Source organism: Prinia subflava, chromosome 4 (assembly GCF_021018805.1).
Source record: "Prinia subflava isolate CZ2003 ecotype Zambia chromosome 4, Cam_Psub_1.2, whole genome shotgun sequence".
In the NCBI taxonomy this organism is placed as follows: Eukaryota; Metazoa; Chordata; class Aves; order Passeriformes; family Cisticolidae; genus Prinia; species Prinia subflava.
Window position 1 is genome coordinate 16,878,210 of NC_086250.1, and position 27,360 is coordinate 16,905,569.

General features: G+C 45.2%; 1 protein-coding gene across 3 annotated transcripts in view; it reads right to left on the reverse strand.

Moving 5' to 3' along the window:
• Positions 1 to 7,851: 7,851 nt before the first annotated feature.
• HIPK2 (homeodomain interacting protein kinase 2) overlaps positions 7,852 to 27,360 on the reverse strand; it is a 129,454-nt gene continuing 109,945 nt past the window's right edge. Inside the window, exons 10-15 of one of the 3 annotated variants that reach the window (XM_063395670.1) lie at positions 25,722 to 25,864; positions 25,192 to 25,368; positions 22,422 to 22,697; positions 11,972 to 12,219; positions 10,814 to 10,974; positions 7,852 to 9,045 (exon numbers count right to left, since the gene is read on the reverse strand). In XM_063395670.1, coding sequence (XP_063251740.1) covers positions 8,578 to 9,045; positions 10,814 to 10,974; positions 11,972 to 12,219; positions 22,422 to 22,697; positions 25,192 to 25,368; positions 25,722 to 25,864 — 1,473 coding nt within the window. In that variant the 3' untranslated portion in view covers positions 7,852 to 8,577. The remainder of the gene's footprint in view (positions 9,046 to 10,813; positions 10,975 to 11,971; positions 12,220 to 22,421; positions 22,698 to 25,191; positions 25,369 to 25,721; positions 25,865 to 27,360) is intronic. The other 2 variants (XM_063395668.1, XM_063395671.1) reach the window with 2 other exon arrangements.

Consider the following 27,360-nt stretch of genomic DNA (forward strand, 5'->3'; position numbering starts at 1 on the left):
AAACAATTAGCTTATCTGTTGAACTAAAACTTCAAAGCGGGTGGAGTGTTTTTTTGAATCAGATTTTGGAATACATTGGATTACTTCATCTCTGGACTGACTTTCCAACACTATGTTATATCTCAAAACAGAATATACATATTAAAAACACACTTGTACTTTTCCATTTTTAATGGGCAAAATTAAAAAAGAGGCAGCTGTACTGAGTTTTTGAAGGTGTCACTTATAAACACAAGATTTCCCTTAAAAAGTACCAGTTTAAATGTAAACTATAAAACACTGTAGTAACTATAAAATGTAGCCAGAAAACTGTTTAAGTAGCCACAGTCTATTATTCAGTTCATATTGGTTTAAAATGTGACTCATTAAATAACTTCTAGAAGGCCAAAGCATTTTACAGTAGCTATAAACATATATACTTACATGTGCATTTTAACATCACAATTGATTAAAATACATAAAAGAGTAATCTATTCCTTGGTTTAATTTTTTTTCTTTTTAAAGATTCACTGTCTTCAGAATTCACTCAAGCAACAATGACCAGGGTGGGCATTTATCGCTATTCCGCCCCTATGGAGTTCAGAGTCTTTGAATCAAAGTTCAAGCTGGCTACATGATTTCAGAAAGGCTAAAACCAGGATGAATGCCCACATTTGAGGTAATTATTGCCATTAGGTCACAGTTTGCGTAATGTAAGTGTATTTAAATCCTTCTTTTAAAAAAGCAAAAGTATCCCACAGTACCGGGGGATACCCATTGAAACAATCAGAATCCAGAATCCTGATCAGTGGGTTTTCTTCCAAAGGAGCCAGCAGTCCCGGAGTATGAGGCACTCCCAGGACAGCCACCTACCAGCCTAGAGCTCAGGCAAGCAAGCCTGCAACAAGCCTTTTTTAATTTTAATTTTTTTTAAAGAAAAGGAAAACATAAGAAAAAATGCTGTAAAATAGACGGGTAACTTTTCTGATCAGAATTCCAGACCAAAGCTTTTCCATCCATCTTATTCCTTTTCAAACAGTTTGCTGAAAAATCAAAATACATCGGCTTAAATATTAACTCTATGCCAGCACTGCAAAAACTCCTTGGCTATGTTCTGAAAGTGGGATAAGCTTTGCTTTTGCTGAGCATTGTTGCCCCATTGCTTTCTGTTTCAAAGAGGAAACCTTGTTTGAAAGAAAGAAAGAATAGGAAGAAGGAAATGAGGAAGGAAGGAAATCAGAAAAGAAATAAGGGAGGAAAGGAAGGGAGGAAGAGAGGCAGGAAAAAAGGGAGGGTGGGAGGGATGGAGGGAGGAAAGGAAGGGAGGAAGGAAGGGAGGAAAGGAGGAAAGGGAGGAAGGGAGGAAAGGAAGAAAAGGAAGAAAAGGAAGGAAAGGAAGGAAAGGAGGGAAGGAAGGAGGGAAGGAGGGAAGGAGGGAAGGAAGGAAGGAAGGAGGGAAGGAAGGAAGGAAGGAAGGAAGGAAGGAAGGAAGGAAGGAAGGAAGGAAGGAAGGAAGGAAGGAAGGAAGGAAGGAAGGAAGGAAGGAAGGAAGGAAGGAAGGAAGGAAGGAAGGAAGGAAGGAAGGAAGGAAGGAAGGAAGGAAGGAAGGAAGGAAGGAAGGAAGGAAGGAAGGAAGGAAGGAAGGAAGGAAGGAAGGAAGGAAGGAAGGAAGGAAGGAAGGAAGGAAGGAAGGAAGGAAGGAAGGAAGGAAGGAAGGAAGGAAGGAAGGAAGGAAGGAAGGAAGGAAGGAAGGAAGGAAGGAAGGAAGGAAGGAAGGAAGGAAGGAAGGAAGGAAAAATAATCCCTGGCTGTCAGAAGTACACACAAGTATTTACAAGGTTTGTGTGAATCTGCACACAGTTCCCCTCACAGCGAAAGAGTTAAGAACAGAGATGTCACAATATTTATCAGTGCAGTAAAAAATATCATTTTTGGAAAAAAATATACCTTTAGTATTGCCATTCTTAGATTAACTATGATAAGCAAAAGATTAAAAACAAAACCTTTATCTTCAAAGACACATGAATAGTCTGTTATAGCAGCACTGCTAAAACTGGAAGGACAAAGCTAACCCGTAAATGAGAAACAGGAGTTTCAAACCACAAATGCTGAACGCAAAACCTCCTAGTATGCTTCCTAAGACTTCTGAAGAACCAAGCCAATCTACCGTTCAAATTTCACTCTCAACACACACAAATGCTCTAAAACGTCTTCCCACTGAAAGAATTTGACACATGCAGAACTCAGCTCAGTTTACCTCCAGACTGGTTCTCACACCTAGACCTGCATCAGCAGCTCCTCACAGGTAACCACCGCCTCTGGGGTCCCTCACAGCGATCACATTTGTCACAGGGGACAAGGAGCCCTTGAGTGCAGAGCCTTCATGAGCAGAGCTCCACTGCACACTGCCAGGCTTTCCTTCCAGGGGCCACCCCTGCTGTGGGTCTCACTGTATGCCTGGGGTGCCTGGTGAGCATGGTGGCATCACAGCAATACGCACACAGCTAGTGATGGGGAGGATGGACCACAGGCATGGAGACCAGCCTTGAAAGCCCAGCTCCTCTTATCCAGTGCAGTACTCTGGCAAAGAGTCTACTCGTAGCCACTGACAACAGGGCTGGCACCATTGCTTTGAGCACCTCACTCAGCATCTGCAACCCAGGGTGAAATTGTCACCGTCATCAGAGGCAGCTTTGTTGGAGTATGGCAGTGGGGGAACCTCAGCAGCAGAGAACCATCTCCTCCCTATGTCTGGAGGGAGAAAAATGATTTGTAGGCACAGAAGTGGGCCTCAAGAAATAAGCTGGGGATTCCAGGTACTTTGGACACAGGTGCTTCTCACAGGAGCACCAGGAGGATGACATAGGTAAGTGCCCAGGACCACAGATCAACTGCTTTGAAGCTCACATAGCAAGGGACAGCTATGTCAACAGGAAGAGGGGAAACATTCCTTTCCCACACCTTTCCCATCTGTATTGCCTACCCATGGCAGACCTTGCATACAGATATCCAGGATTTGGCCCACAAGTAGCACTGCAGATCTCTAATGATTGCAAAGCCATGGGAGAACACAAGTATAAGTCCAACACTCTTGCCCAGCTGTGCCTGGCCTGACCATAGCATCACTGTCTGGGATATCAGGAGAGAGTTCTTCACCTTGAGGGTGGTTGGGCACTGGAACAGGCTTCCCAGAGAAGTGGTCACTTCTGTCAGCACCAAGCCTGACAGTTCAAGAAGCATTTGGACAATGCTCTCACAGGCACATGGTGTCATTCTTGGAGTGTCCTGTGCAGGGCCAGGAGTTGGACTTCATCTTGATAGGTCCCTTCCAACTCAACATATTCTATGATTTTATGAACCCACAGAACAAAACCAGGGTCCTAAATCCAGAGGAGACACTACAGAAGCATGCAGAGCATCCAGAAGCTTATCCCCACTACACAGCTAACCATTTGCACACTGCAATGTTACCACTAAAACATCTAAATCAATGTGAACAATCACAAGAGAAGAAAAAAGTTTTTGACATCCCCTACAGTTTAGAATAGCAGCAATATTTAGTGTGAATTTCTCTGCTCATCAAGCTAGCTACTCGAAAAGATGTCAGAAACTTGAGAGAGAGAGAAAAAAAAAGAAAAAGGAAAAAAAAATGAATGGAAAGATTGTGTTCCATGGTGTATCCTCATTGCCTGGTGCTCATGACTCGTGGCTTCATTTAATTTCTGGAATAGATGGGAGTCTCTTTCTCTCTTAAAAAAAAGAAAGTATCTTTGGTTAAAGAAAAAACCAGGTTTATTGCCCTTCAAATTTGTTAATGGAATTGCCTTCAAACCAAATTACAATACACAATTCCTTGAATGTATAAAAAAAGGAAAAATGTCACAGTCAAAAGTATCCCTGTCTTGGAATGTTTTACACATTACACCAAAACTACTAGAGAAAGAGAGAGAATTAGAGACCTGCAAAACCCCAATTTGTTGGGTACAAGCAGGTGAAACCTGCCAAGGAAGATGCAATTGCATTTGTTCTCTCAAATGACTGGATTTGACCACTCTACAGTGAGATGCGCTTCCATTTGAGTTTTCCGGTCTGCTCATGTTAATGGTTCTCTACCCTCCCTCCTGCATTCTGACCTCACAGCAGGCAACAGAACATCCTCATGAGCAGAGACAAGGTCTGTGCTCCCTTCTGCTTCCTGCACAAGGAGAATGCAAGAGGACATGATACGGGAAAGGACCACTTTTTCACTCTGCCAGCCATAAGCCACCCATAAAACTTCCAGTATCTAAACATTCTCCTACCCCCTCAAGTTTCCACACCATTTACTCCATGCACACAAGGAACTAAACCATGCCAATCCCATTTCCTCTCCAAAAGACTCTGTAAGCAAAACCAGATGGCTATTATTATGTGTTTGGTACTGACAGCATGCAAAGCTTTTACTTCCTCTGCTGAAATGACTGTGTTTCCCCTATGACCAACCACACCTTCATCCATACAATTCCTTTATACAGGTGTGAGGGAGGAGGTGCTGCTCAGCTCCCTTATACCCACCAGAAAACACAGCTGTCATGCAGTGTTGCACCATCAAAGCAATCTGGTGGCTGTGCTGTGCATCTCTTGCAATCAGCGCCCTATCACCACAACTGTCTGGCAGACCAGCAACTCCAGGATGGACAATGTAAAAGGTGGCTCCTCTGACATGCACTGTAACCCTTCTCTCTGCCAGCCTGTGCTGTTGTAACAGTTCCACTGCCAAATACCCCCCAAAATCAGATCTGAGCCCATGTGGGAGAGCAGGCCAGATGGATACACAGGGAAAATGCAATTAATACAAGTAAAACCTTACTGTGATTGAGACTGCAACCTTTCATGCTTCACTAATCTTAGGCCAGAGGAGCACATAAACAAGTATTTAACTTGAAGTTCTTTAGCAAAGCACTGAAGTGCATGATTAACTTTTAGTCTCTGCTGAAGTCCTATAATTTTTTGATGGAATTTAAATTCAGTCACTACTTCCCCCTATTCTAAAAGAGCAGGTGATGCAAATCAAACCATAAATACCTAATCTGTAGCAACCAGAATACCATAACAAAATTCCACAACAAATAATTGTAAAAGAAGGGAAAATCTACATCAGGAACAAAGTAAAAAATCAAACCAAGCATTCTGGCCTGTGGACACCTAGTCTTCAGTGAGAGTGGAAGAGCAGGTGAGGCACACTGCCCTGTCTGCAGCCGTGCTTTACCCAGCTAATGCCATCTGTGTATGCCAGTGTGCTTTATCCAGTGATGGGACTGAGAGCCACCCTTGTGGCTCTGCTGTGGCTCCTTCGATAGCTCTGTTTCTGGAGAGCCATCCGTGTCCTCCTTGAGGAAAACAAAACACTTAATATGTACTGTGGCCTTGTGTTCTTTGCAAGGGCTCAGTGATCATGGCTTGGAGCACAAATAAGTCTTAATCTTATATAAACGTCCTTTCAGACTAAGGGATGGTGAGCTGGACCCTGGGGCACTAAGGTCCTTACCCACCTTTGATCCAGCTCTCCTGACAGATCATTACGTTAGCTGCTGTCAGGTGTTGGCCTCTGAATGAATATTTCTGGACTTATTCTGAAATGCAGATGTGACCCAGAGGATAACTCCTGTTCCTCAAGGCTGTAACCACTCTCACTGAGTGGTGCCACTCCTCTAGATTACTGGCAGAGTTTTTATCATCGGAATAATCTCGTTTCTCCTTCCTCCTGCAGTTCTCACAATCACAGTAACCCTTCCAATGCCACTGATGAAGAGAAATAAAATTAACAACAATAACAACAATAAGAGAAAAAAACCCCACAAAGTTTAAGGAATGCGTGTGCAATTAAAACCCAGAGTAAAATATAATAATAATAAAATAATAATCATAACAACCACACAATAAAATAACATTATCTTTCCTTTTCATGACATAAGCAGCATGACGCTCTCACTCCCAAACTGGTGAGAGAGGAGAGGAATGCAAGAGAGAGAGCAAGGCTTTATTTTCCTGCCTCAGATGAAAGGGGACATGTCTTTCCAAAAGAAGAGCAGGGGTAAGGTGCATAGGCTGCTGGGAGATTGCATCCTCATCTACAGTATATTGAGGTGGAATGAAGGACAGGCAGGAGAAGAAAACTGTGCAAGAGTAGCCCAGGAACCAGAGCTGGCAACCAGGCAGGTTATTTGGTGGTTTGCCAGAAGACAATAGCCTTGTTGAACAGCCTATGCATAGCAGGATGCCTTCGTCTTCCAGGCCAGCCAAGCACTTACCGCAAAACAATATATTTGTGCTTGTCTTTCTGTCAGCTTTTCCAGCCTGAGAGAGCCTTCTTCCTCACTGCCACTCAGGGAACCCATCCCTCACCACCCTGCCAACAAACCTGCTATTTTCCAGCATCTTGCAAAACACCTGACTACTTCATGCTCTAGTTACAAGGAAATGTAGAGTGGAACTGAGCAGCCCCACAGACTTCAGCTTTCATGGAAACGTTCTACCAAAATCCTTTATCTCCTTCCTCCTCAGGACACCCACAGGCATGATGGTACTGATGCACCAGTGCAAGTGCCATTACCAGGGAAACTCCCCACTGAACCAAACTAATGACAGGAAAGGCTCTCTTTAGAAACTGTTGGAAAACAAAACAACCATGTAGCATTCCTTGGTGTGGAGGACCAACCTACTCTCCAGTTCCAGGGTCACTCTGCCACTGCAGGCAGTTTTTTGGGGTGTAGGTGAAAAGAGAGCAGGGGAGGCACACAGTGTCACAGCTATGTTAGAGTGGGTAAGGCTGTATGTATTACAATACTCTTTTCACTTAAGAAACCTGAGATTGACTCTCTCAACTGGATTTTCTCATGCTTGCTTTGGGACTCCAGCCCTTTCCTGACCCTTTCTCATCAACAGACACAGTGAGAGATGTTGGCAACAACTAGTGTTTCTCCCTATCGAGGACTAAATTTTTGTTCCCATTTCAGACACATGATCAGGACAACCTGATGATGAGGGTGGACACTGCCCTCCCACTCCATCGAGAACATCGGCAAACAGCAGAATGAGAATTCAGTTTCCAGGGAGGAAACCTGCTATTTCAACAGGACAGAAACAGACCAGTCCACAAATGAGTACCCAGACCCTGTGGGTCCTCACAGCTGACCTGGTTGCTTCCAGCCTATCCAGTGCTCGACAAAACACCCAGTTATACGCACTTCTGACCCCAATGAGCCTCCCCAACACCTCGCCAAGTGAGCTACAATTGACGACGTGGGAAAAAACCCAACACCACCAGCAGGAGAAAATCGGCAGTAACAATACCCCATCCCCCCACCCCCCCCAAAAGAAAAAAAAAAAGAAAAAAAAAGAAAAAGAGCTGAGAGTAAATTCCAACTAGCCTCAGTCAGTTTCTAGGAGTACCAGTGGAAGTAAACCCTTAAACCGCGTCTGTAGTTTGGTAAGGCACTACGAGGGAATGATGTAAAACTAAGACTGTGACAGTTGTAATGGCTGTGCCGAGGAACACACCACAGAGAGAAGGCAGCATCTGCACTCACACACACACACACACACCTGGACAATCACATTGTTACATGCCTATGTTATATCACTTTTCTTTGTGCAATCACATTGAGGAATAGTCTATTGGTATCATTGAAGTTCAACACAAAAGAGTGAAAAGGGGTATGACCTGTATAGTGCTACATTCTACCGGGGCTGGGGGCAGGGGGCTGGGGGCAGCTAAAATGTTTTCTCCTACACTAAAATGTCTAGGGATTGAAAAGGAACACTTCCAAAAAAACCCCCCAAAACCAAAAACCTAAAAAAAAAAAAAAAAAGCAACTGAAATCCAACATACATTATTAGAGATCTTGTTTAGGAATAGCATTTCTCAGGGATTTATCCAGTGTGTTCAAGAAGAGGGAGAAACACCCCTCATTGCTTCTGCTCTCAACCAGTGCTGCATGGCCTGTTTTTCCCAGGTGTCTTTAAGTGTAGCAGTGTTAGGTCCAAATTTAGAGCACTGGGACAACATTTTGTCCTCCACCCTCAGCCTCCCTTACCCACTTTCTGTTTTCCACAGGTTTGAACCTGTGTATACTTTGGAATACAAAAACTGTATAAACCCTTTGAAATGCTGGATAAATCCCTAATTCATGTAACTACAGGATTAAAAACCTAATGGATTTCATTTTAGGCGTTCTGGACAACAAATTTCTAAATGTAGCTCACTATTGGATGAAAATAACCTTTAAAAGTCTGTTGGTGAAGTTCTTCAAAAGACAGGACCCGCTGGAGGGTCCTTCTCCTTCTCTCTTTCTCTCTAGTTTGGTGCAGAATGGTTGGGTTTTTGTGGTTTATTTTTTTTTCTGTTCTTTTTTTCCATTTTCTTTTTTTTTTTTTAAATAAAAATTGTAGAATTGGTTTTCCCCTTCTTTCCTCATTTTCTTTTCTTCCTAAAGTCTCCTTCATTCAAGTTTCACACGAGCCTCCCATTGCATTGTTAGTTTGTCATGTTCTTCAATACAAAAGCGGCTGCCTCACTCCCCCCGGGATGGGTGCGTCTCTCGCTCTTTATTCCAGTGTTTAGATGTAAGGGTACTGGTTGACCTTGGTGGGGCTCAGTGGGTATCCAGTGTAGACTGTGGAGGCTGGAGAAGCACTGATATAGGTCTGATGGGCAAACTGAGCCTGGTACTGACTCGGGTGGATGGTGGGCGAGGGCAGGACGCGCGGGCCCATGCTGACGGGGACCTGGTGGACGATGCTGGCGGGGTAGGTGGTGTGCTGCACCGCGTGCCGGGCAGAGCCTTGCGACGCCACCAGGTGCGCGACGGTGCCCGTGGAGCCCAGGGCGGCGGGGGCGGTGTATGTGTACAGGTGGGGCTGGGTGGGCAGGTGAGCAGCGGCCGCCGCGGCCAGGTGGGGATGAACTGTGCCGTGGCTGGGGCTATTGTGCGGGAAAGAGTACGGGGCCTGAGCTATCGTTGGAGTGATGTAGGCTTGCTGTCTCCGGTGACTCCCTGTGCGGTCAGTCGAGATGTGCTGCTGGCCCTGGATAAAGACAGCAACAGTGATAGGCAGTTACAAGACAAGAGATGGCTCTTTGCCTCCTCAGTAGTGTCTGGGAGCCTCCCTGCAATACCAGGAGAACCTCAGAAAAGTTTCCTGAGCTCATCCTGACACCCTCAGCATTGCCAGTCTTCCCTTGGAAATGAGTGACAGCAGTGGAACCCTCACAATCCTAGGAAGACCCTGTAGTTTCATACTTGGACCAAAATGACCCCCAGAAGGTCAGCAAGTCCCCCAGTTTGAGCTATAACCTGCTGACACAGCTACCAAAAGACATAACCTTGGATGCCCAGCTCCCAAGAACATCTTCCTCAAGTCCGGTTGCTCAGGCAACAAGTGGGTTTTGTTAGTGAACTCTCTGATGACAATTTGTGGTGCACAGATAGCTCAGGGGAATGAAATTGCCTAACTATGTCTGGAACAGGCTATTTATTTTTGCTCAGTTTGGGTATTTGCAGTTAATGAATTCCTTGGTTAGTAAAAATAGCCAAGTTATTTTTTAAAGAGAAAACCCTCAGCTTGATTAGATTCTACAGGTGCCTGGTGCCCTCACTGTCATCAGCTAAAATTACTTGAGCACAGGAAACTTCTAGCAGTGGGATGGGACCAATGTTCTTTTTTTTTTCCAGGGATTTTCTAAGTTGTTTTCTTGCATTGCACATAAATGTAAGGAGTTTTTCCAGTCATTTGTAGTCAGAGTATTAAATTACCAATAAAGCAGGAATTAGAAGAGAAGAAGGAAAATGCTCCATGCTGTTTCCTTCTATTCTTCTAAATAATTTCATCCTTTTTATAAGTACTCTGTGCTGTTATTGTGGAAACATGGTAGCTACACCCCTCCCCAACTCTTGCAAAGAGCATCTTGCCCATTTCCTCCATTTTCACACAATTTTATTTCAAATTTGTTCACATTTTAAAATTTTCTCTGCATATTGAAGGAGAACAGACATTCTTCTCCACCAAGTTATTTTTATTTTTAAAAACCAGTTCTGCTTACATCCAGTTCTGGATGCATACCAGCACTGTCCTCTGAGCTCTCCAGACTTTCTCCTCTTGAAACACTGGTAACTGAGCTGTAATTTCCCTACTCTTCTCAACTCACCTCAGGGAAGAGAGAGGCCCCAGGTGCAGGATGTGAAAAGGGCATTATTTCCTGCCGCTCCTGGGGAGTTCCCTGGGAGTTCAGATCACAGACTGGGAAATTTCTCAAGAACTGCGTGCTGCCAAGAAGTGGGATTTGTCCAGATCTCAGCCCAGCTTTATCATTGGATGGATCAAACTCGTTACATGAGGTCACCTATATACATAGAGGCTCTGGTTTGCCTTGTCCCACCTGATGGGGACTTCTCTCCCAGTCCCACAGCCAGGCTCATGCATTCTCTTCACTTGGAAGACATTCTCCCATGGTTACTTATAGCTAAGGAGAATTCAGGCCTCCCTACATGCTCCTGCCCCACTCCTCTGTGGCTGAGCCACTGCATTTCCCCTCTCACATTATTTCCACTCACACTATTAGACCATCAGACTTCAGAACACAAAGGAAGAGTACCCCCAGCCCACTCAGGGGTGTGATCTGCACTACCTCCACTGTCTGAGCTGGAAGATCAAGGTCTGCAGTCAAGTAGAAATAAGTTGGTCAAACTCAACACAGGACCCAACTATCATTAGACTGGAACAGGACAGCCATGATGGAGTAGAGGTAGATAATAGCTGGATGATGCACCACCAAAATCAGTCTTGGTTGACTTACCTGACTTAGATTAAGAGGCTGCTGCTGCTGGAAATGTGCTCCTGGTCGCTGCTGCCTATAGGCAACGGCTCCAGACGAGCTCCCTGAAGAGTGACCGCTGGTGGAGGTCACGGTGCTGGAGGACTTGGACTTGTAGGAGGATGAGTGGTGACTGGTGGTGACTGTGCCAGGAAAGGAAACACATTTGTAGCTTACATGACATTGTTTAATTGCTCACCCTACCTTTTCCTCACCGAGCCTCCTCCAGAGTGGCTTTTGGGAGGAGACACACAACAGAAGCAGGTTAAGAAAACTGTTTCTCTCAATTAACAGAATAACTCAGCAGGGCTTGATATACACGACCAGACTGTTATCCTAGAGGCAAACAAACCTGATTAACTGGACCCAAAGCAGGTCTGGAGCAGGCTTTATAGATTCTTCAGAACCATGAGACAATGTTCTGCCAGCGGAACTGTACAACGCAGGTACAAATCCCAAGGAGAGGAAGGAAAGTATGGTGTGCACAGCCTAAAAAAGCCCTGGCTTGCCTAACATCAGGTGAGTGGGAAGGGAGGGAGAAGGAGCTGGTGGGGAGCTCACCTTTCAAGCCTTTGTGTTCACCAGCAGTGCGTCCAAAGCAAGGACTGCCAAGTAGCTCAAAACCAACTGCTTTGGGTCAGGCTTCCACCATAAAGCCCTTTTCAACATATCACACTATCTAGCATTGCAGAAATTCTGGATGAGCAAACCTCATCCAGTGAAGATCCTGGGGAAATGTTCTTCCCAGAAACGTCAACAGGTTTGGATGCAAACACACATGTTTTCAATCTCTGACCCATTTCAAAGAAAGCCTATGGAAAGGCAAGGCAGCAAAGATTCACACTTGCATTTGGGTGCCTTTCATGTCAAACACAGAACTAAAGGCTGCATTTTGTTCTTGGGTCTGTGCACAACTAACTGGGACCGACACTTGCCCCACAACTCCTGGGTGAACGAGGGCACATAAATAATGCAACATGGCTACCAAGAGTAGATGTGTCACTTGAGAGGAATGCAGGAGCACAGTTTCTTTGGAAAACAAACCAACCAACCAAACAAAATGAAACTGAACAATGAGATTCTTCCAAGATAAATCATTTATTTCTTACTAATTTTCTTGACGGAAGAGGTGCAATTTACCTGGTGCCAGGCTATCGCACTCTACCAGCACCTCACTGGCCTGGGTTTTCAGTGGTGGCACGATGATCGTTCGGGGGTTCCCACTGCAGTGAGTCTCTGGAACCCCTTTGGTGTCGTAGCTGTTCCCATTATTCTGCCCTGTGCGGTGTTGCACGGCGTAGGGGCTGTTGTTGCTGGAGGAATCGGAGTAGGGGGAGTCATGCACGGTGACACAGCTGATGACATTCTTCCTTTGCTTGGACAAGGTGCTGCAACATAAGCAGAGAAGTGGAAAGAGTGAATGGGCAATGATCGACTTGACTCTATTAGAGGGCCCAGCCCATGGCAGAGGAGCACAGCCTTCAGTCCTCCACCAGAGAGAGGCTGCTTAAGCCAAATCCTGGGCTTCAAAACTCCCTCGTTCCTATTCCAGGAAAGCCTTCATGGAGGTCAAGGAGTGAGTAAGACACTGTGGATAGATCTTATATTCACACTGCTTAGAATAGCACTGAACCAGACTGCCAGATTTATTTTCAGACTGCTTTTTATGTATGTGTGCAGTGGAAGCCCAGCAGTTATACTATGCTTTGTTGCAAGTCTCACCACCCACACAAAAATGTGGCGGTTTCTCCCAGCCTTTCAGCAATGATTTAATAATAGATGCTATGACTTTACATGCTAAATTCCATGAATCTACAAAACACACACAATTCTATTTACTAATATGATACAATGGACATATATTCTCAATAAGCATTTGAAAATGAGGAACAAACAAGAAATGAACAAAGTATGAAATGCTTTTCATTTTCTTCCCTTTCTTTGAACAGGCTCTGGGTCTCCTGACTCTAGTGTAGATTATCAAGGTCCTGCTGCAACTAATCTATCTATGACATCAAAAAAGTGATTAAAAAGGCACATCAACACTTCCAAGATTAGTGCTGGAAGTTCATTAGACTAGACTGCATGACTACAATTGGGATTTGCTCTGCTATTGTGTCTAATTATTCCTCATGGTTTCTCCTTCCTGTTATGAGGTTGTTTAGGGAGAAAAAGAGAGAGTGAGAAAGAGGAGGGAGGAAGGGGGATGGTGAAGATTTGCTTAAATGGCTCACATCCTTGACAGTGCACAGACCTTGACTACAGAAAATAGCTGTTATGTTTCACTGATTGCATTATGTTGTTATGGCAACTGAAGTTTTTAAAATGATGAAAAGAAATGGATAGCACATAAAAAGCTAAGTAATTAGGCTTAATGGTGGAAACAGCCCCAACAGGAACAAAAATGCCATGGAGAAAAAGGAAACTTAACTTCATGAGTGTGTATTTTAAACAGAGAGAGATCTCTTTCTCATGGAACATCCTCTCATTCTCTCAGTCTGGCTAGTCCAGTCCAGGGAACAGCTGATTAATCTGGTCTCAGTCTGTGATGGAGCTGTTTGTTCCCTGGTCTCAGCATCACTTCGTGCCCAAAGGGAGGTGGAGCGGATACTGAGAACAGTTTCCTTCCAAGGACATTGTTTGTCTTACTTATTTTTCACAGTCCTAAAGGAGCCCTGGTGGGTTCACTTCAACTTGCCATCCCAAAGTTTCTCTGTCAGCATTCACAAACTGCAAGTCACCATTCGTATCCCAAGACTCAGAGTTGAAAATATGTTTTCTTTCCCTTTAAAGACCACCTTGGGTTGCTGCATTCACAAGCAAGTTCCCATCACACAGACTTTCCCTGGGCTGCCATCACAGGATTCTGGTGTGTCCCAAGGAGGACAGCAGACCACATTGTTCTACTCACAGTGAAAAGAATGTTCACAAGAGACCCCTGCCATCCTGAAAGATGTCACTTGAAACAGGATAGAGGATAGAGAAGGAGAGGGAGCTATTGCACAGCAGTTAGAAAGTAAACCTTCCAGGGGCAGGGATGGATTGACAAGGAAAATGTACAACAGCAAACCCTCATATTCTGGCTTTTCACAAGGAGCTGGAGAGCACTGGAATAGAAATGCAAAGAGCAGCAGTGCATCTTAGATGGACAATGACTGTGTGTGAAGAAAGATGTAGCAGTTTGGATATGCTGCTATGAAAGAAGAATATTAAGCCAATAAAAATGACTAATATTGCATCAATATTTCCCTCTCCATCAGTAGAAAGGCCTGTAATCACACATTTATGAGTATCCACGCTGCTTGCCCTTTGCAGCTACCCTTGGCTGCCAGTTGGGAAGAGAGATATATTCTTTATCTCTGACAGTTATTACATTTTATAAAGAAAAATCAAGTCACTAAAGAGTTTTCTGACAACTGATAAGGTCTAACTGTTCTTTTACAGTCCCTTCCTGATCTAAGTGGCTGAGCTGCTGAACTGGAAATACTTGCTCTCAGCTGACAATTGACATGAGAAGGTTGAGCTGTAGAACTGGAAGGGTAATTTTCTGTGTAATCTGTGCTATTTATTGTTTTAGTATGGGCATATTTTTCACCAGTTTGATTGAGGGCTGGTCAAAGCAGGCACCATGTGAAGTTTTCTCCTTCAAAGTGTTAAAGCTTCTTGGTTACAATAAAAAAAATCAAGTATAACCCTTTGATTAAATGAGTGACCCCAAACCCAAGTGCGTCCAGAAAAAGGGACCATATTGGTGTATTAACTTGTTTCATGGATAGGAATCTGAAAAGGACCAGAGCTGTGGTCCTGCCAGGCCTTGTGCAAGTGCTCAGCACTGCTAATACGTGTCACCTCCCAAAGTCAACTGGACTATTCCTGTAACAGAGCTAAAGCCCATGGGTAAATATTTGCAGGATTAGGGCCCAAGTGATCAGCCTGTCAATTCAGCAGGCTGCATCATTTCAAGCACATGAGGAGTCACACTGACTGCAGCTGGATTTCTGTCTAGGAAAGGTAATAACTCTGGTTAGTGTTACAGCAGGCAGAGAAGTCAGTTTGGACTAATCACACATGCCCAGAGATCAGCACCTGCTGTACCAGAGCCTGCCCCAGAGATTAAGGATGGGGATTCAAAAACATCAAAGGCCCAATTCATGCTGAAAATCAGTTGATTCACAATGATGCCGTTTGGGTTTTGCCTTTTTCTTCTTTTGTACGTTCTCTGTTTTCTTCACATATATATTTGTAACTCTGTCACCTATCGTATTAGTGGCTAGTTTTCCCAATACTTTTCCATGGCCTTTCCCTAAGACAAAACAAATTCCAGAGCTCCAAGCCCTGGGAGGAACAAGGCTCTGTGCTATCTTGGTTCTTCTTGAGAACCAAGGCTGACGACAACTCTTTGAGATACTTTCTCACGGACAAAGTACAACTAGTGCTGAAGGGGAGGTTCCAGAGAAGGGGCTTGACCTGGGGGAGAATTGCATCACTTGTCCTCCTAATTGGTCCTTTTTATCAATTATGCTAATTTCCTAAAACCTATGAATGTGTACTCACCCCTGGGCAGGGGTGGGCTTTTGTGGACATTTTTCCATAACTGCCCCTGAAGGCCTTCAAATAAAGATCCTCTTTTATATTACCTCCTTACTAAAATTATCTCCAGTGACATTTCCAAGTTGGGTGAAAGGCAACTACAGGCTTAAAGATACACTTCAATCCAAAATGGAGGTTTCTGAAAATTCAGCCCAGCAGTTAACATCCCCCCTACTCAAAGTCTTCTTGGTAGTCAGCAGCTTTCCCCCTTCCAGCTCCCTCTCAGCTGGTCTTCCTTGCAGTAACCCAGGAGTTATCTCTGTGAGGCCTAGACTGATGGATCACTTTCCCTGCTCACAAACTATCAGGACTGAGAGCTTTTACCTGTTGACACAGCACTTGCCTACTCAGCAAGCTTGCTGTATTCCTATAACTCAGCCACAGCTTTTGGGGATGTTTGTGCTTACACAGAAAAATACTATTAAAAGTCTTGCCCCCTTCCTATTAAGCTCTCTCCAAGCCTGGAAATTGCTTTCCCTCCTGCACGCACAGAAGCAGCAGCAAACGTGATTTAGTAGTTTGGGGAGTTGGTCTGTGCTCCTGGGCAGCTCATGTGCCTGCCTGCATTATGTGGGGAGCTGTATTTTAGTTCTCCAGAGTAGGGAGGGGGGAGGACTGGTGAAGTGGCAGCAAATCCATCTACACAGAATGAAAAGGATTGAGCCAGGTAGGCTTTTTAACCCTTACAGCCAGGGGTTGTATCCCCCCTTTTTGGAACAGGAGATAAAATAAGTATTGCTTTGTACATTTATTGTTAGTTTGTGAGTAGTATTCCATTGCCACCTGGTCCTAAAGAGCTTATCCTCAAGCTTGGACCCAAAACAGTCCACGTCTGTCCAATGTGCAGACAGGGAGCATGACCATGCTTTTTAAGTAGAAGCAGGTCTTGGAGATGGCTCTTTAACATATACCACCCTTGTGAGTGCCCAGCAGAGATGGATGTGAGTCCCTATTCCCTCCAGCAAGAAGAAGTCTGATAGAAAGGGAAGGAAGACAATGCACAGGCACCCTGCAAGAAACTAAGGTGGTCATCTAAGACACTGTTAATGGAAAGGTGCTGAAGACAGATGTTGAAAACAAAAAGTGAGTGGAAATTAAGGAAAGGAAGATGCTGAACTAGCTGTTAAAACAATGCTGAATCCATCTCAATAGCCAAAGACAAGGACAAAGATAACCCCTGAACAATGCAACTTGAGATGATTTTTACTTGTTGAAGGCCCAGCCCAAAAGCTTGGTATGTGGCAGCATTGCAGGAACGGGATCTTTTTTCCCCTGAATACCTTGTGTTGCAGCAGAATCCCAGAAAAACCAAATGGTGTCTAGTGGGAGCAATTCTTCAATGTGTGGTTCACTCCAAGAGCTACAAACCTTTCAGTGCTGCTGACACTGTAGCAACAGTCTTTTAGCTCTCAAGGTCACCAGCTTGGCCTTCCACTTTGGGGATGAAGGCAGCCATAGCACAGCTGTACCTTTGAACTGGTGTGCATATACACCAGGCTATGTTAGCTTCACCTCACATTACAAAGGCTCTGTTCTAGGTCTCTGAAAACTTAATAACATGCAACCCTTTTAGTTTGCTGCCTCAGAATAATCCACCTATTCTAGGAAAGCATGGAGTCAGCCAAAAAAACCTCACAGCACAACTGCAATCAGTCTCGTTGTGTTGAAATTTTATGCCATGCATAGCTCAGTGTTGGGAACGTGCCCCCTCTCTTCAGCTCAACCTCCATCCTGACCTGTTAATCTGCTCTCACCTTCTTTGTGAATTTGCAATGGCAAGAAATATTTATCACTGAGGCCATTTTATTAGGCTATACAGCATGTGTTGTTGCTATTTAAGTCATACAAACTGAATTGCTTAGCAGGTTGTAAAGGTCCTGCTGCTGAAGGTCTACTGACAAAGCTACTGTCTATCTCTGTGATTTTAAGTGTTAGCTGCATGTCAGTGTCTTCTGGAGATGGAAGGCAGCAATCTTTTAACCAGATGACTGTGGTTAGTCAATGTATTGCTATGCAGAGTCAGTGTATTACTATGCACAGCAGAACACAGCCACAGTAGGCTAGATGTCAAACGACAATTACAAATGGTGTTTTGCCCCTCACACAGGCACATCAGCAAGTTGACAAAAACACCTGGTTTGTGCCTGCCAGTGATTTCTGTGTGTAAGTCTTCTGAACAGAAGTGGGCTCCATCACCACTGCACTACAATGTGAACAAGGTGAATAAGAGCTTGCACCAGTTTACACTCTGTTCCAGAGGTGAGACTCACACAGGGGCTACACCATAGAGTTCCCATCTTAGGAGGGAGGGGAAAACCCCACAACCCCGTGAGGATTGTGTGCCAGTGAAGATGGTCAATGAGGCAGTTCCTCAGTATGCCAACACAACAGCAGCACTCAGTCTGCCTTGTCCTGAAATACAGTGATCACTGTCAGGATCCCATGGAAAACCAAGCTGCAGAGATGTTACCTATGACACTGGCACGGGCAGTGGGGAACTGAGGGGCTCTCCTGCCTCTTTGGAAGCATCTCCAAAACCACCCAGCTGAAGGCCATCATTGTATTGTTTCAAGGGGAGTCAAGTTTTCCTTGGCTGCTGCACTCATTGCTTGGAGGGGAAGTCATCTGGGCGTGTCACAACAGCCATGTCCATCGCCCTTCTTTCCACCTCTTCCTCCTGCCATGCTCTGCAATGCATGGATGCAGAAATATCCCTCACTGGACCACCAGTGCAGCCCAGTGCATCCCTCCACAGGACCTTGTGTGCTCTCCCTCCCTGCCACAGTTCCAAGGTGCCTTTGTGCCTCACTGTTCCATGTCTCAGCTCTTGCTTTCTCTCCACTTCTAAGCTTCAGAAATATTTAATCAAGGGAGGATTTACATTTAAACCAGTGCAGCAGGTGAAGCTGCATGCTATGAAGTAGTTAACCCCTACTACATGCTACTCACCGAGAGTGTGCTCTGACCACTGCGACTGCACTTGCACTGTCAGTCAGCTGCTCTGTCCACTAGACCACCTTGCAAGAGCAAGTAGAGAAACTAAAAAGGAGTAAATTTTTAAAAATAAATATCAATCTACCTTCTGTATTACTGTCTTCACAGTGCTTTACAGGTAATGGTTAGACCTAATATCTTCCATTCAGAATAAATAACATTTGGAGTTATCATCTTACAGCACAGCACTGAAAGTCTCTTTGCCCTATGAAATCTCACTGTAAAGTATTCTGAGCTGAGAGTGTACAAGCTCATTAAACAACATGGTGACAAAACTGTTTCTTGTTCTTATAATACTGCTTATAAGCCATTTTCCCCCTGCTGTTCTATAGAACAAAATATCACATGCAAAACTTTGTGAGCACAGAAACAGGTAAAAACAGTTTCATTTATTAAAAATAATCCCTTTTCATTTTGATAATTTCAATTTAATTTTCCTATTATTTGCTTACATTTTGAAGGAACAAAAGCCTCCATTAAACCAGAAATGAGAAGTCTTCTACTTAATTCCCTTAAACAAAGGTCAAAACTTTTTGCAGTTTTGAAGCTCTTCCAGATTTCACTATGTTGAGGGTGTTATGAGCAAAAATCAATGTAGCCAACAAAAGTGCCTTGCTTTTGATGAACTGACTTTTCTAATAAGGAATTTGCCCCCAAAAATCTCTGGCCATCTCTCCGAGGATGGGGCATGCTGAACTGTAGCTGAGGTTCCTCCTCGGTGACTGTACCTTAGGCACGGGGCTGGGGCCCAGTAGATGGCCCCCTTTGACAAGGCTCCACCGAGCAGGTCCTCCAGAGCTCATCTCACACCACCTCCCCAGCACCTCCATCCAACATTTTCAGATGACTATCGATTTTATAAAGATTACACCAAGATACACTCACCAACAGTGCAAAACGAGCAATGTGCTGCCCTGCCTTCTTGATCAGCTGCTATTTCATAAACACATAACACTTCCTACCCTTCAGCAGGAAAAGGAAAATCCTACCCACATCACAATTTTTCAGATTTTTCTTTCACCAGTAAAAAAAATTTGCATTCCCTGTATGAGGAAATCTCTCTCTGCTGCTCTGGTGTTACAAAAAGGCTTTTCTGTTTGAGTAAATCTAAGCTGTAGGGCTCCTTTACTGCATCAGCAGTATCACATTTTAGCAACATTACCAGTACTTCTTAAACTGAGACTGACAAACTCTTACATTGTCAAAGGATCTACTACTTCTCACAACCAATCTCTCTTCACTGAGGAATAAATAGAATAAACACATTTCGTCTTATGGGTCAAAGGGTAATTTCTAGTCCTGTAAGAAGTAAAAGAAAAAAGTGTGCTAGCAAATTCAGGAGTTGATTCAATGACAGCGAAGTTAATGCAAAGTTACCACTGCTATCAATAAGATGTGATCAGGCAATTACCTTTGATCTGTCAAATGCCATATGATTTCTATATTCTAACCCAGAAAAAGCTAATGTTTCTAGGATGTGAAAAATGGCACGTTTCAAGTGATTCCTTACTCTTCACCCCCACAACACAGCTATTGCCCAATATGGTAATATTTGCATATATGAGCCAGACAATGCATTCTTTGCATGGTTTCATTTTCGACTCAGATCCTGAACCTTTGGGCCCTGATTATATTAAGTACATACTTCACTGTCACTCTCATTTCTCTTGGAATCAAAAAATAGGCAAGTAAGAAAACTTAGATACATTTTTCTGAATGAGACAAACTTTCAATGAGAAAGACTTCAACTTCAGCAGGAACAAAGTTCATTGGCATTAAATGCTGATACAGCTTCCTTGACTGGAAGCTACCCTCTCACTTCAGCTGAGAATGTGGTCTTACCCATGTCAAAAGGTACTGAGCAAATTGATTTTGGTCTCCTGGAGATTTTAACCAAAAAAATTTTCTCATTCTGGCCATGCTGTTTTCCACCTGTGTCTCTACCTCTAATTCTCCATTTGATCTGGTTATATCTGCACAGGCAATTTAACTCACTCGTGTCCATGCAAAGTGTCTCTACATGGCTCAGAAATTAAATCTAGCTCTTACACTCTGGCCTTTCTGGACCGCTGGCACCCTGGCACTCTATAGATATGCCATATGGATACAACAAGTAGCCAGGGATCTGATCCCAGGCAGGAACGTGTCCGGAATATGCTTTTGTCCTGTCAAAGCCAGTTTGTTTATGTAAGTCTGGCTCCCAGGACAGCTTTCCAAGCCCTTCAGCAGGCCCAAATCTTTTAATACCTCAAACTCCCAACTCAGTCTCCAGACATGTTCCTGAACTTTTTTCTGTCTGTCTTTCTGGAGAGGTGCTGAGTAAAGAAAATGGTCAGATGGCAGCAAAGCTGAAGCAGAGGAGACGACCATTGGCTGAATTGACTGCAGTATCCCAGCTCTTTCCTTCGCCCCTCTCTGGACCCAAGAATGACACCCAAATGATGAGTTTAAGGATTTGCACATAATGTCCCAAAGCCTGGAATCAGCACTATGGGTAAATATGCTTTAGAGAACCTGCCACGGCCCGTGAGTTTTCAGCATCTCTTTTGTCTTGCCCTTCCTTTCCCTGAAGAGCCCTGGAAGTAGAGGCTCCTTATTTATAGTCCCCCTGACTTTCACACTGGTCTTCATGCAACTCTTTCTGGAAACATGCCTTCTTCCCCCATCTAAGCAAGGAATGCTATAGGAGTTTTAATCTTTTTTTTATTTTTAATGTGAAATATGTTACGCTGTCTTGTGAACCACTGCATTCATGGCAAGGCTGACTTTGAGAAGCACTGAGCTCTTGCTGCCCAGTGGAGTTCACTAGCACAGAGAAAGAGGAATGGGAAGCAGTGGTGGCTGTTGGGAAGCATGTTGAAATTCCAGCCTGGATGCTTGAATCATAGGGCTTTTCTTTACAGATATTTAGCTCCTGGAGGCCAAATGTGTCTCATGTGTTCTGTGCACATTTGCAGGCTTCACTTATCACCACACTGTAAAAATGCAGAGATACAGAGAGGTATTTTTGGTGATTAAAGGAAAACCTGCCATGGAGTATGTGCTAAATAAGTAAAAAAAATAATCCTCTCTCGACAACACTGGAAGGATAAGGTTAACAGTTTCCTATCTCAGCTACCAATATGGAGATGGTATAAATATTCAGCTATTTGCAAAGCTACTTCTCTACATCCTATAAAGCAGAGCAATGTCTTGTGACTGGCATCAGATGGGAAAGCCAGAGCACTTGCATGTGATGAAAGGTGCTGAAAGGACGGTCCTAGAAAATTAAGTCCTTTCTGATCCACAAGGGATGATCAGCAGTGGCAGCAGTCCTGGGCCATGCTGTTCACTAGGATGAGTTAATTCTCCGAGGTGCAAACTCAGCCACCACTCTCTAGCCTCATCTATGCCTCTCTGCAGAATCAGACAAAAAGCAGTTTCTGCCACTTTTACTATACCTCAAGGATATTTTGGCAACACAATCAAGATTGAGCAACTCTCTTGCAATATATTTATCATTATTGAGTATTTATGACAGGACTGCTGGTTTTGAGGGCTTTTAAAATAAAATATGGAAGAAGCATATGGAAGATGTCATTTAATGCTCTTTACAGACGCCTGGATCACTTAGAAAGAGAAAACTCAAATTTAAGGTCCCTTCCTTCCAAGCCCTTCTTTCTGTCTTTGTTTTAAATTGATGTCTCACTCACAGAGGCTCATCACCACAGGCTATCTAAAGTCTTCTTTTTTACAAAAAGGATATAGGTAAAACCGGTCTTTGCTCTTACAGATGAGACACTATGGTGTGGAGAGACTACTGCACTTCTCCAAGGTCACACAGCAAATGTACAGCACAGAAGGGAGCATCACCCGAATCTGTAGAGTCCTCAGCCAGTAATTTTCCTCTCAAATCAAAGACAACCTGGCTGATGAGACGCAAACCTGGAACCCTACAGCAACTCCAGCCCTTCTACGCCTCTCTCCTCCTCCTGCACACAGAGAAGAGCAGAGAACTCCTGCTCACCTGGTGGGTGCATGTTTCTGCTCCTCCTCCTCGTCCGTGTCGCTGCTGATGGTGATGACGCTGACGGCGGGGCTGGGGGTGTCGGGGATGACGATGGTCTGCCGCTGCCGCTCGCGCGCGCTGCCCGCGTCGCCCCAGCCGCAGGTGAGCGAGGTGCTGCAGGCAGGGCTGGTGTGCACCATGGCGCAGCGCGGAGGCGTGTTCTCCTTCACTCGCTTTGACCGCTGCGGAGAGCTGAGGGACTGAGAGGATGACACTTCATAGGTGGATGCGTTGCTGCAAATGGGAGAAGGTGGCAGGTGGTTAAAACTCCGCATGGTTAGGTTGCCCGTTGCCACGGCTTGTGAGTCCTGCTCTGTGATTCAGTAGCGCTGATTTATGGAGTCCAGGAAAACTGCAAAATTGGCACAGTCATTTCTTCAAAGAAGACAGTGCCTTGCATGACTTATTCATATAATTGGCTGAAAAGTAGTTTCTCTTAATAAAAAATTCAAATTTGCTTTCCCTGGAAATTTCCAGATGAGAACTTCTGCCTCTGGGAGGGTAAAGGCCAGCCACAAAGCCCAGACATACTGAACAAAGGCAGGCACAGCATGGCTGACACAGGAGGAAGAACCACCCAAATGATAATCGCTCCCTCCTGTATCCTGCATTGATGCATCATGACCAGGTATTTTTTGGCCAGAAAAAAACTAGAGACAAAATTAGAAGTTGTTGTGAAAAACAATAATCACTTATCAGGAAAACTGCCTTTTTAAACAGAAATGAATTGCTGTTTAAGAATCTTTTTCAGTGCACATTTCCTGCTCAATACTTTATCCTTTAGGACAGTGGTGTCCCATGGATGAAAGCAGGCAGATGGGAGGACATATACTCAGCTTCATTCCTGTGTGAAGCAGCATACAACATATATAAATCAGAAAGAAATAAACCATATATTTTTTACAGAGTAGAGAAACATTCCCAGTCTTCCTACTTCAGCTTCCCTGCCTGACCAATCAGAAAAGGCCTACTTGGATTAGGGATCCAAACACAAAACTATCAACCAAACAGTGCAATGTAGATCTACAGATGGGGTTATTTACCAAAGCACACTGACTAAAGCCCATTTCGCTTATTTCCCACACTTCCTTTCTTGGTCAATTTTCTTTTTTGCTATTGCAGAACATCTGGAGATTCAAAAAGGAAGAAAACCCCAAAGTTCTGGTTTTGTTCTACTGTGGGGCCTGGGCAGCATGTTCAGCCTGGCCCGAAAGCTAACAAAAGGAATAGGTGGCATCCATCAAAAGGAAGTCACCCTGGCAGTATATCACACTACACCAACTTACACAAGGTCTTTTGCATAACAAATGGCTGCACAGTAGCATTCAAAGTGCTTTTTGCATACCAATGAGCAGCGTGGAGTACCCTCCCTTCCAAAGGAGCAGGGTTCCTCATTTGGCACAAAAAGAGTCACAGTCAATGAAGCTGTAGAAACCCTTTGCTCTGAGAGTGCCTCATTCCTCCCGGACACAGCCACCCCGCCCTGGAAGTGACAGGAGAGGGGAGGCCCTGCACAGGCACACTGGCTGCAACAGGCACTCTCTTTTGCTGGCTAGCTGGGGACAGAGCTGCCTCTCTGTGTTATGAATAGACTAAGACAGCTGGAGCCTACCCAAAGTAAATCCAACATTAGAGAGCAGATAAATGGGAAGGATTTAAATAGTGTCCTCTTAACTTGAGTCAAACTGGTTACAAACTCAGAGCCCCTCTGGCACCAGTCCAGTCACCCAGGAAAACCACAAGCTCAAATTTTTGCCACTGCACAAGTGGTGACCCATTTTGGTTCCCTCCCCTGCAGTGTTTTGCAATTTTTCTTTAAAAAAAAAGGGTGTGATAGTTGCCCAGCCCAGAGGACATTCTCCAGAGCAGCTGCACATACACCTTGAATAGCCTTGTCCTCTAAACAAGATTACAGTGCTGTGACAGGCACTGCAACCATCCCAGCATCCGAGCTGTGCAAGAAACCCCTGACTCCCCCTTCCAGAGCCAAATGGTCCTAAGGACTGCCCTGTATGAGATATCCTTATAAAAATCCTCCCTGTTTTATGCTGCCATGATTATAATACGGCCAGGGTATAAAAATGGGTAACTGCTGCTGGTGTGGACTGTTGAAGACAGGGGCTAATGACCTATGTTAGGAGCAAAAGAGCTCAGGTGGCCTAAAGCCACCCCAGTCCTCCACTCCTCGTGGCAATAAAGCTCAGAAGACTGTCATCACCCCACTGCGTTTGGAAGGGCAGATCTTGTGTGCACACATCAGGTGCATGTTCCTGAAGATGCAGCCCCCTCAAGCTGCAGACACTGCACCTCAGGAATGCTTCTTCAAGATGACGTAAGAAGAAAAGGTGCGGCAGCTGGGCACTGCGTCACACTGACCTGAGAACACGGTTGCATTTTTAAATCATCGTGACTACAAGGCCCTGGGTAATTGCAGCAGTGTAACAAGCTGTGTGCACAGGGCCTGAGCCTCCCATTCTGCATCTTCTCCAGCTACTGACTCCCACACAAAATGATGCTCACTGGGTATAAAACACCCCTGACTACATCCTGGGTACCGAAGAGGTGAGGCAGTGAAAAGCCCCATCACAAAATGTGCTATCTAATCCCTTGTGGGCTGTGTACCAAACCCATTTTGCCCCACGGGTGTCAGCGAGCACCTCTCTTGCCAGCTCGCGGGCGTGGCGGGGCCGCCATGGGCAGCAGCCAGGCCGGCACCCCCGGCACTCACCGTGGAGCCGACTGGTGCTGCTTGCTCTTCCTGGCGGAGGCGGCGGCGGGCGGCTGGCGCATGACGTGAGCGACGCCCACGTTGACGGGCTGGGCGGCGGGCAGCGCCACGTGGCTGGCCAGCAGCGTGGGCTGCTGCATGATGGGGTTGTAGTGGCTGCCGTGGGCGTGCGTGTTCCTGCGCAGCGGGGACACAGGCACACGTTGAAAAGGCGACCGGTGGCTGCTCAGCAGGCTCCTCCACAGCCTCCCACCACCCTTCACCGAGGTGCCCTCTCCTCCAGGGCCTGTTGGCTTCTCAACCTTCCCAGGATGGAGCGTTTTGCCCAGGGAACAGACTGAAGGAGTGATGTGGGCAGAGCTTTCCACTCCAAGGGCGTGGAGCAGAGAAATCTCCCACAGCTGTCACACAGTGGGGTCACAGCCTGCAGCCCTTCTCCCCTCAGCCCTCTAGCCTTGCAAGACCCCAGCCCTCATGCCTCCTCCAGCCCCGTGGGTACTTCAGGGCACCTCGAGGCACCTGCAGTTTACCTCCAGTCTGCCAGCGGCTGGGTGCCGGCCATGGAGTCCGGGATGACAGTCGCGTGCTGGACAGAAGTGTGGGTGGCCACCCCGGTCAGCTGCTGCCAGGCGGGAGGGAGCAGGATCTGCTGAGTGCCACTGGGCCATGCTTGCTGTCAGACAGAGGGAAAGCAATTCCTTAGCAAAAGGCATCAAGCACTGAACATGAGTGATGGTCCACACTCAGAAGGGGCCCCTAAAAATGATCATGGTCATACTACACAGCTCTTACCACCTTTCAGTCACAGGTGACAAACGCTGTCAGGAAACCACTGTTTAAGCAGGAATAGTTATCAATATAAAGAATGCAAAGGAGGGGCAAAAAAATACTTGCCATACAAAGCAGCAGCTGTGTTTTGGGTTAAACTGGGAATGGAAGGCTTCAAAACTTGCTGGCATTTCAACCCAAACATCAAATTTTTTATTAGCACCTTCTAATTTTGACTCTCCAGATCAGCTAGGCACTATGGTTCCATTGTTAATGTTCTCTTTCTACAGCCAGGTTACTTTCTCAAGTAATGCACAGCTACGCATTGCATGCCTGTCCTCTCCATGTGTTCTCCAACTTCTTTCCCCTTCTTAGAGGGGGGAAAAACCCTGTCCTGTGAGTTGAGCCATCATTCTGCCATGCCATCACCCCTCCAGCTGTGCTCCCCCAGGCATTGCTCAGGTTGTCCTGCCCCAGGGACTCCACACAAGTCAGATGATTGTTTTTCAGACTTGGGAAGCTTTCTTAGCTATGTGCTGCCTGAATGCAGCTTTTCGCTGGGCTGAGGAACTCAGGGGTAACAGCTACAGCCCACCTTAGTCCCAACCTGCACTACTGTACTGGACTGTACTGTGTTATGTCACTGCTCTAAGGAGGCTAAATTTGAGGGGAGGCTTCTCTCAGGCATGCATTTATCCCCTTCTCCACCCTCACAAGGATTGTGTTACCTGTTCCCATGATTCCCTCCTATCTCCCAGTGACACAAACCCCAAAACAATCCACCCAGCAAAAAATCATCTTTTCCCAGTTCTACTCCTAAGTTTGACCATCTTGTAACTTTTTGTGTTGCTGAGTTACACGAAAAGGCTGCTATAGTGAGGCCTCTCAGTGACATCTGCAAAGGATGGAGAGTCACAAGGCTCCTGAGAGCCCTTCATCTAGGGAGCCACAACCATGGACTGGTGATGCTTGGAACAGGTAAAAGGATGAGGCAAAGGCGCAAAAAGATCAGGGAGGAAAAAAGCTTTCTTATTAGTGTCTCTCTTTTTTTTTTCTTTTTCCCCTCTTAGCTTTGCTTTAAAAGAGGAGACTAAACTACTGTTGCAGTCAATCCCAGGGGACTACCTGGATTTACTTGCAGACAAAACTGCTTCCTCCCTTTTCAGGAAGGGAATGGAACGAATCTAAGCTCCTTGTCCAACTGCAGTGCATAAATTTAGATGCAGTGTCAGGGCCTAGGCACAAATTCCTCACTTATTAGGTAAGGACCACTGAATCATTTAATCTGCAGAAAAGACTTGTCTAGGCTGATTCACCAGCACAGTGTGCTGTGCTTACACATGGAAGGCTTGTGCTGGCAGCTGCAGCGTGTTCCCAGTTAGTGCATTACTATGAAATTTT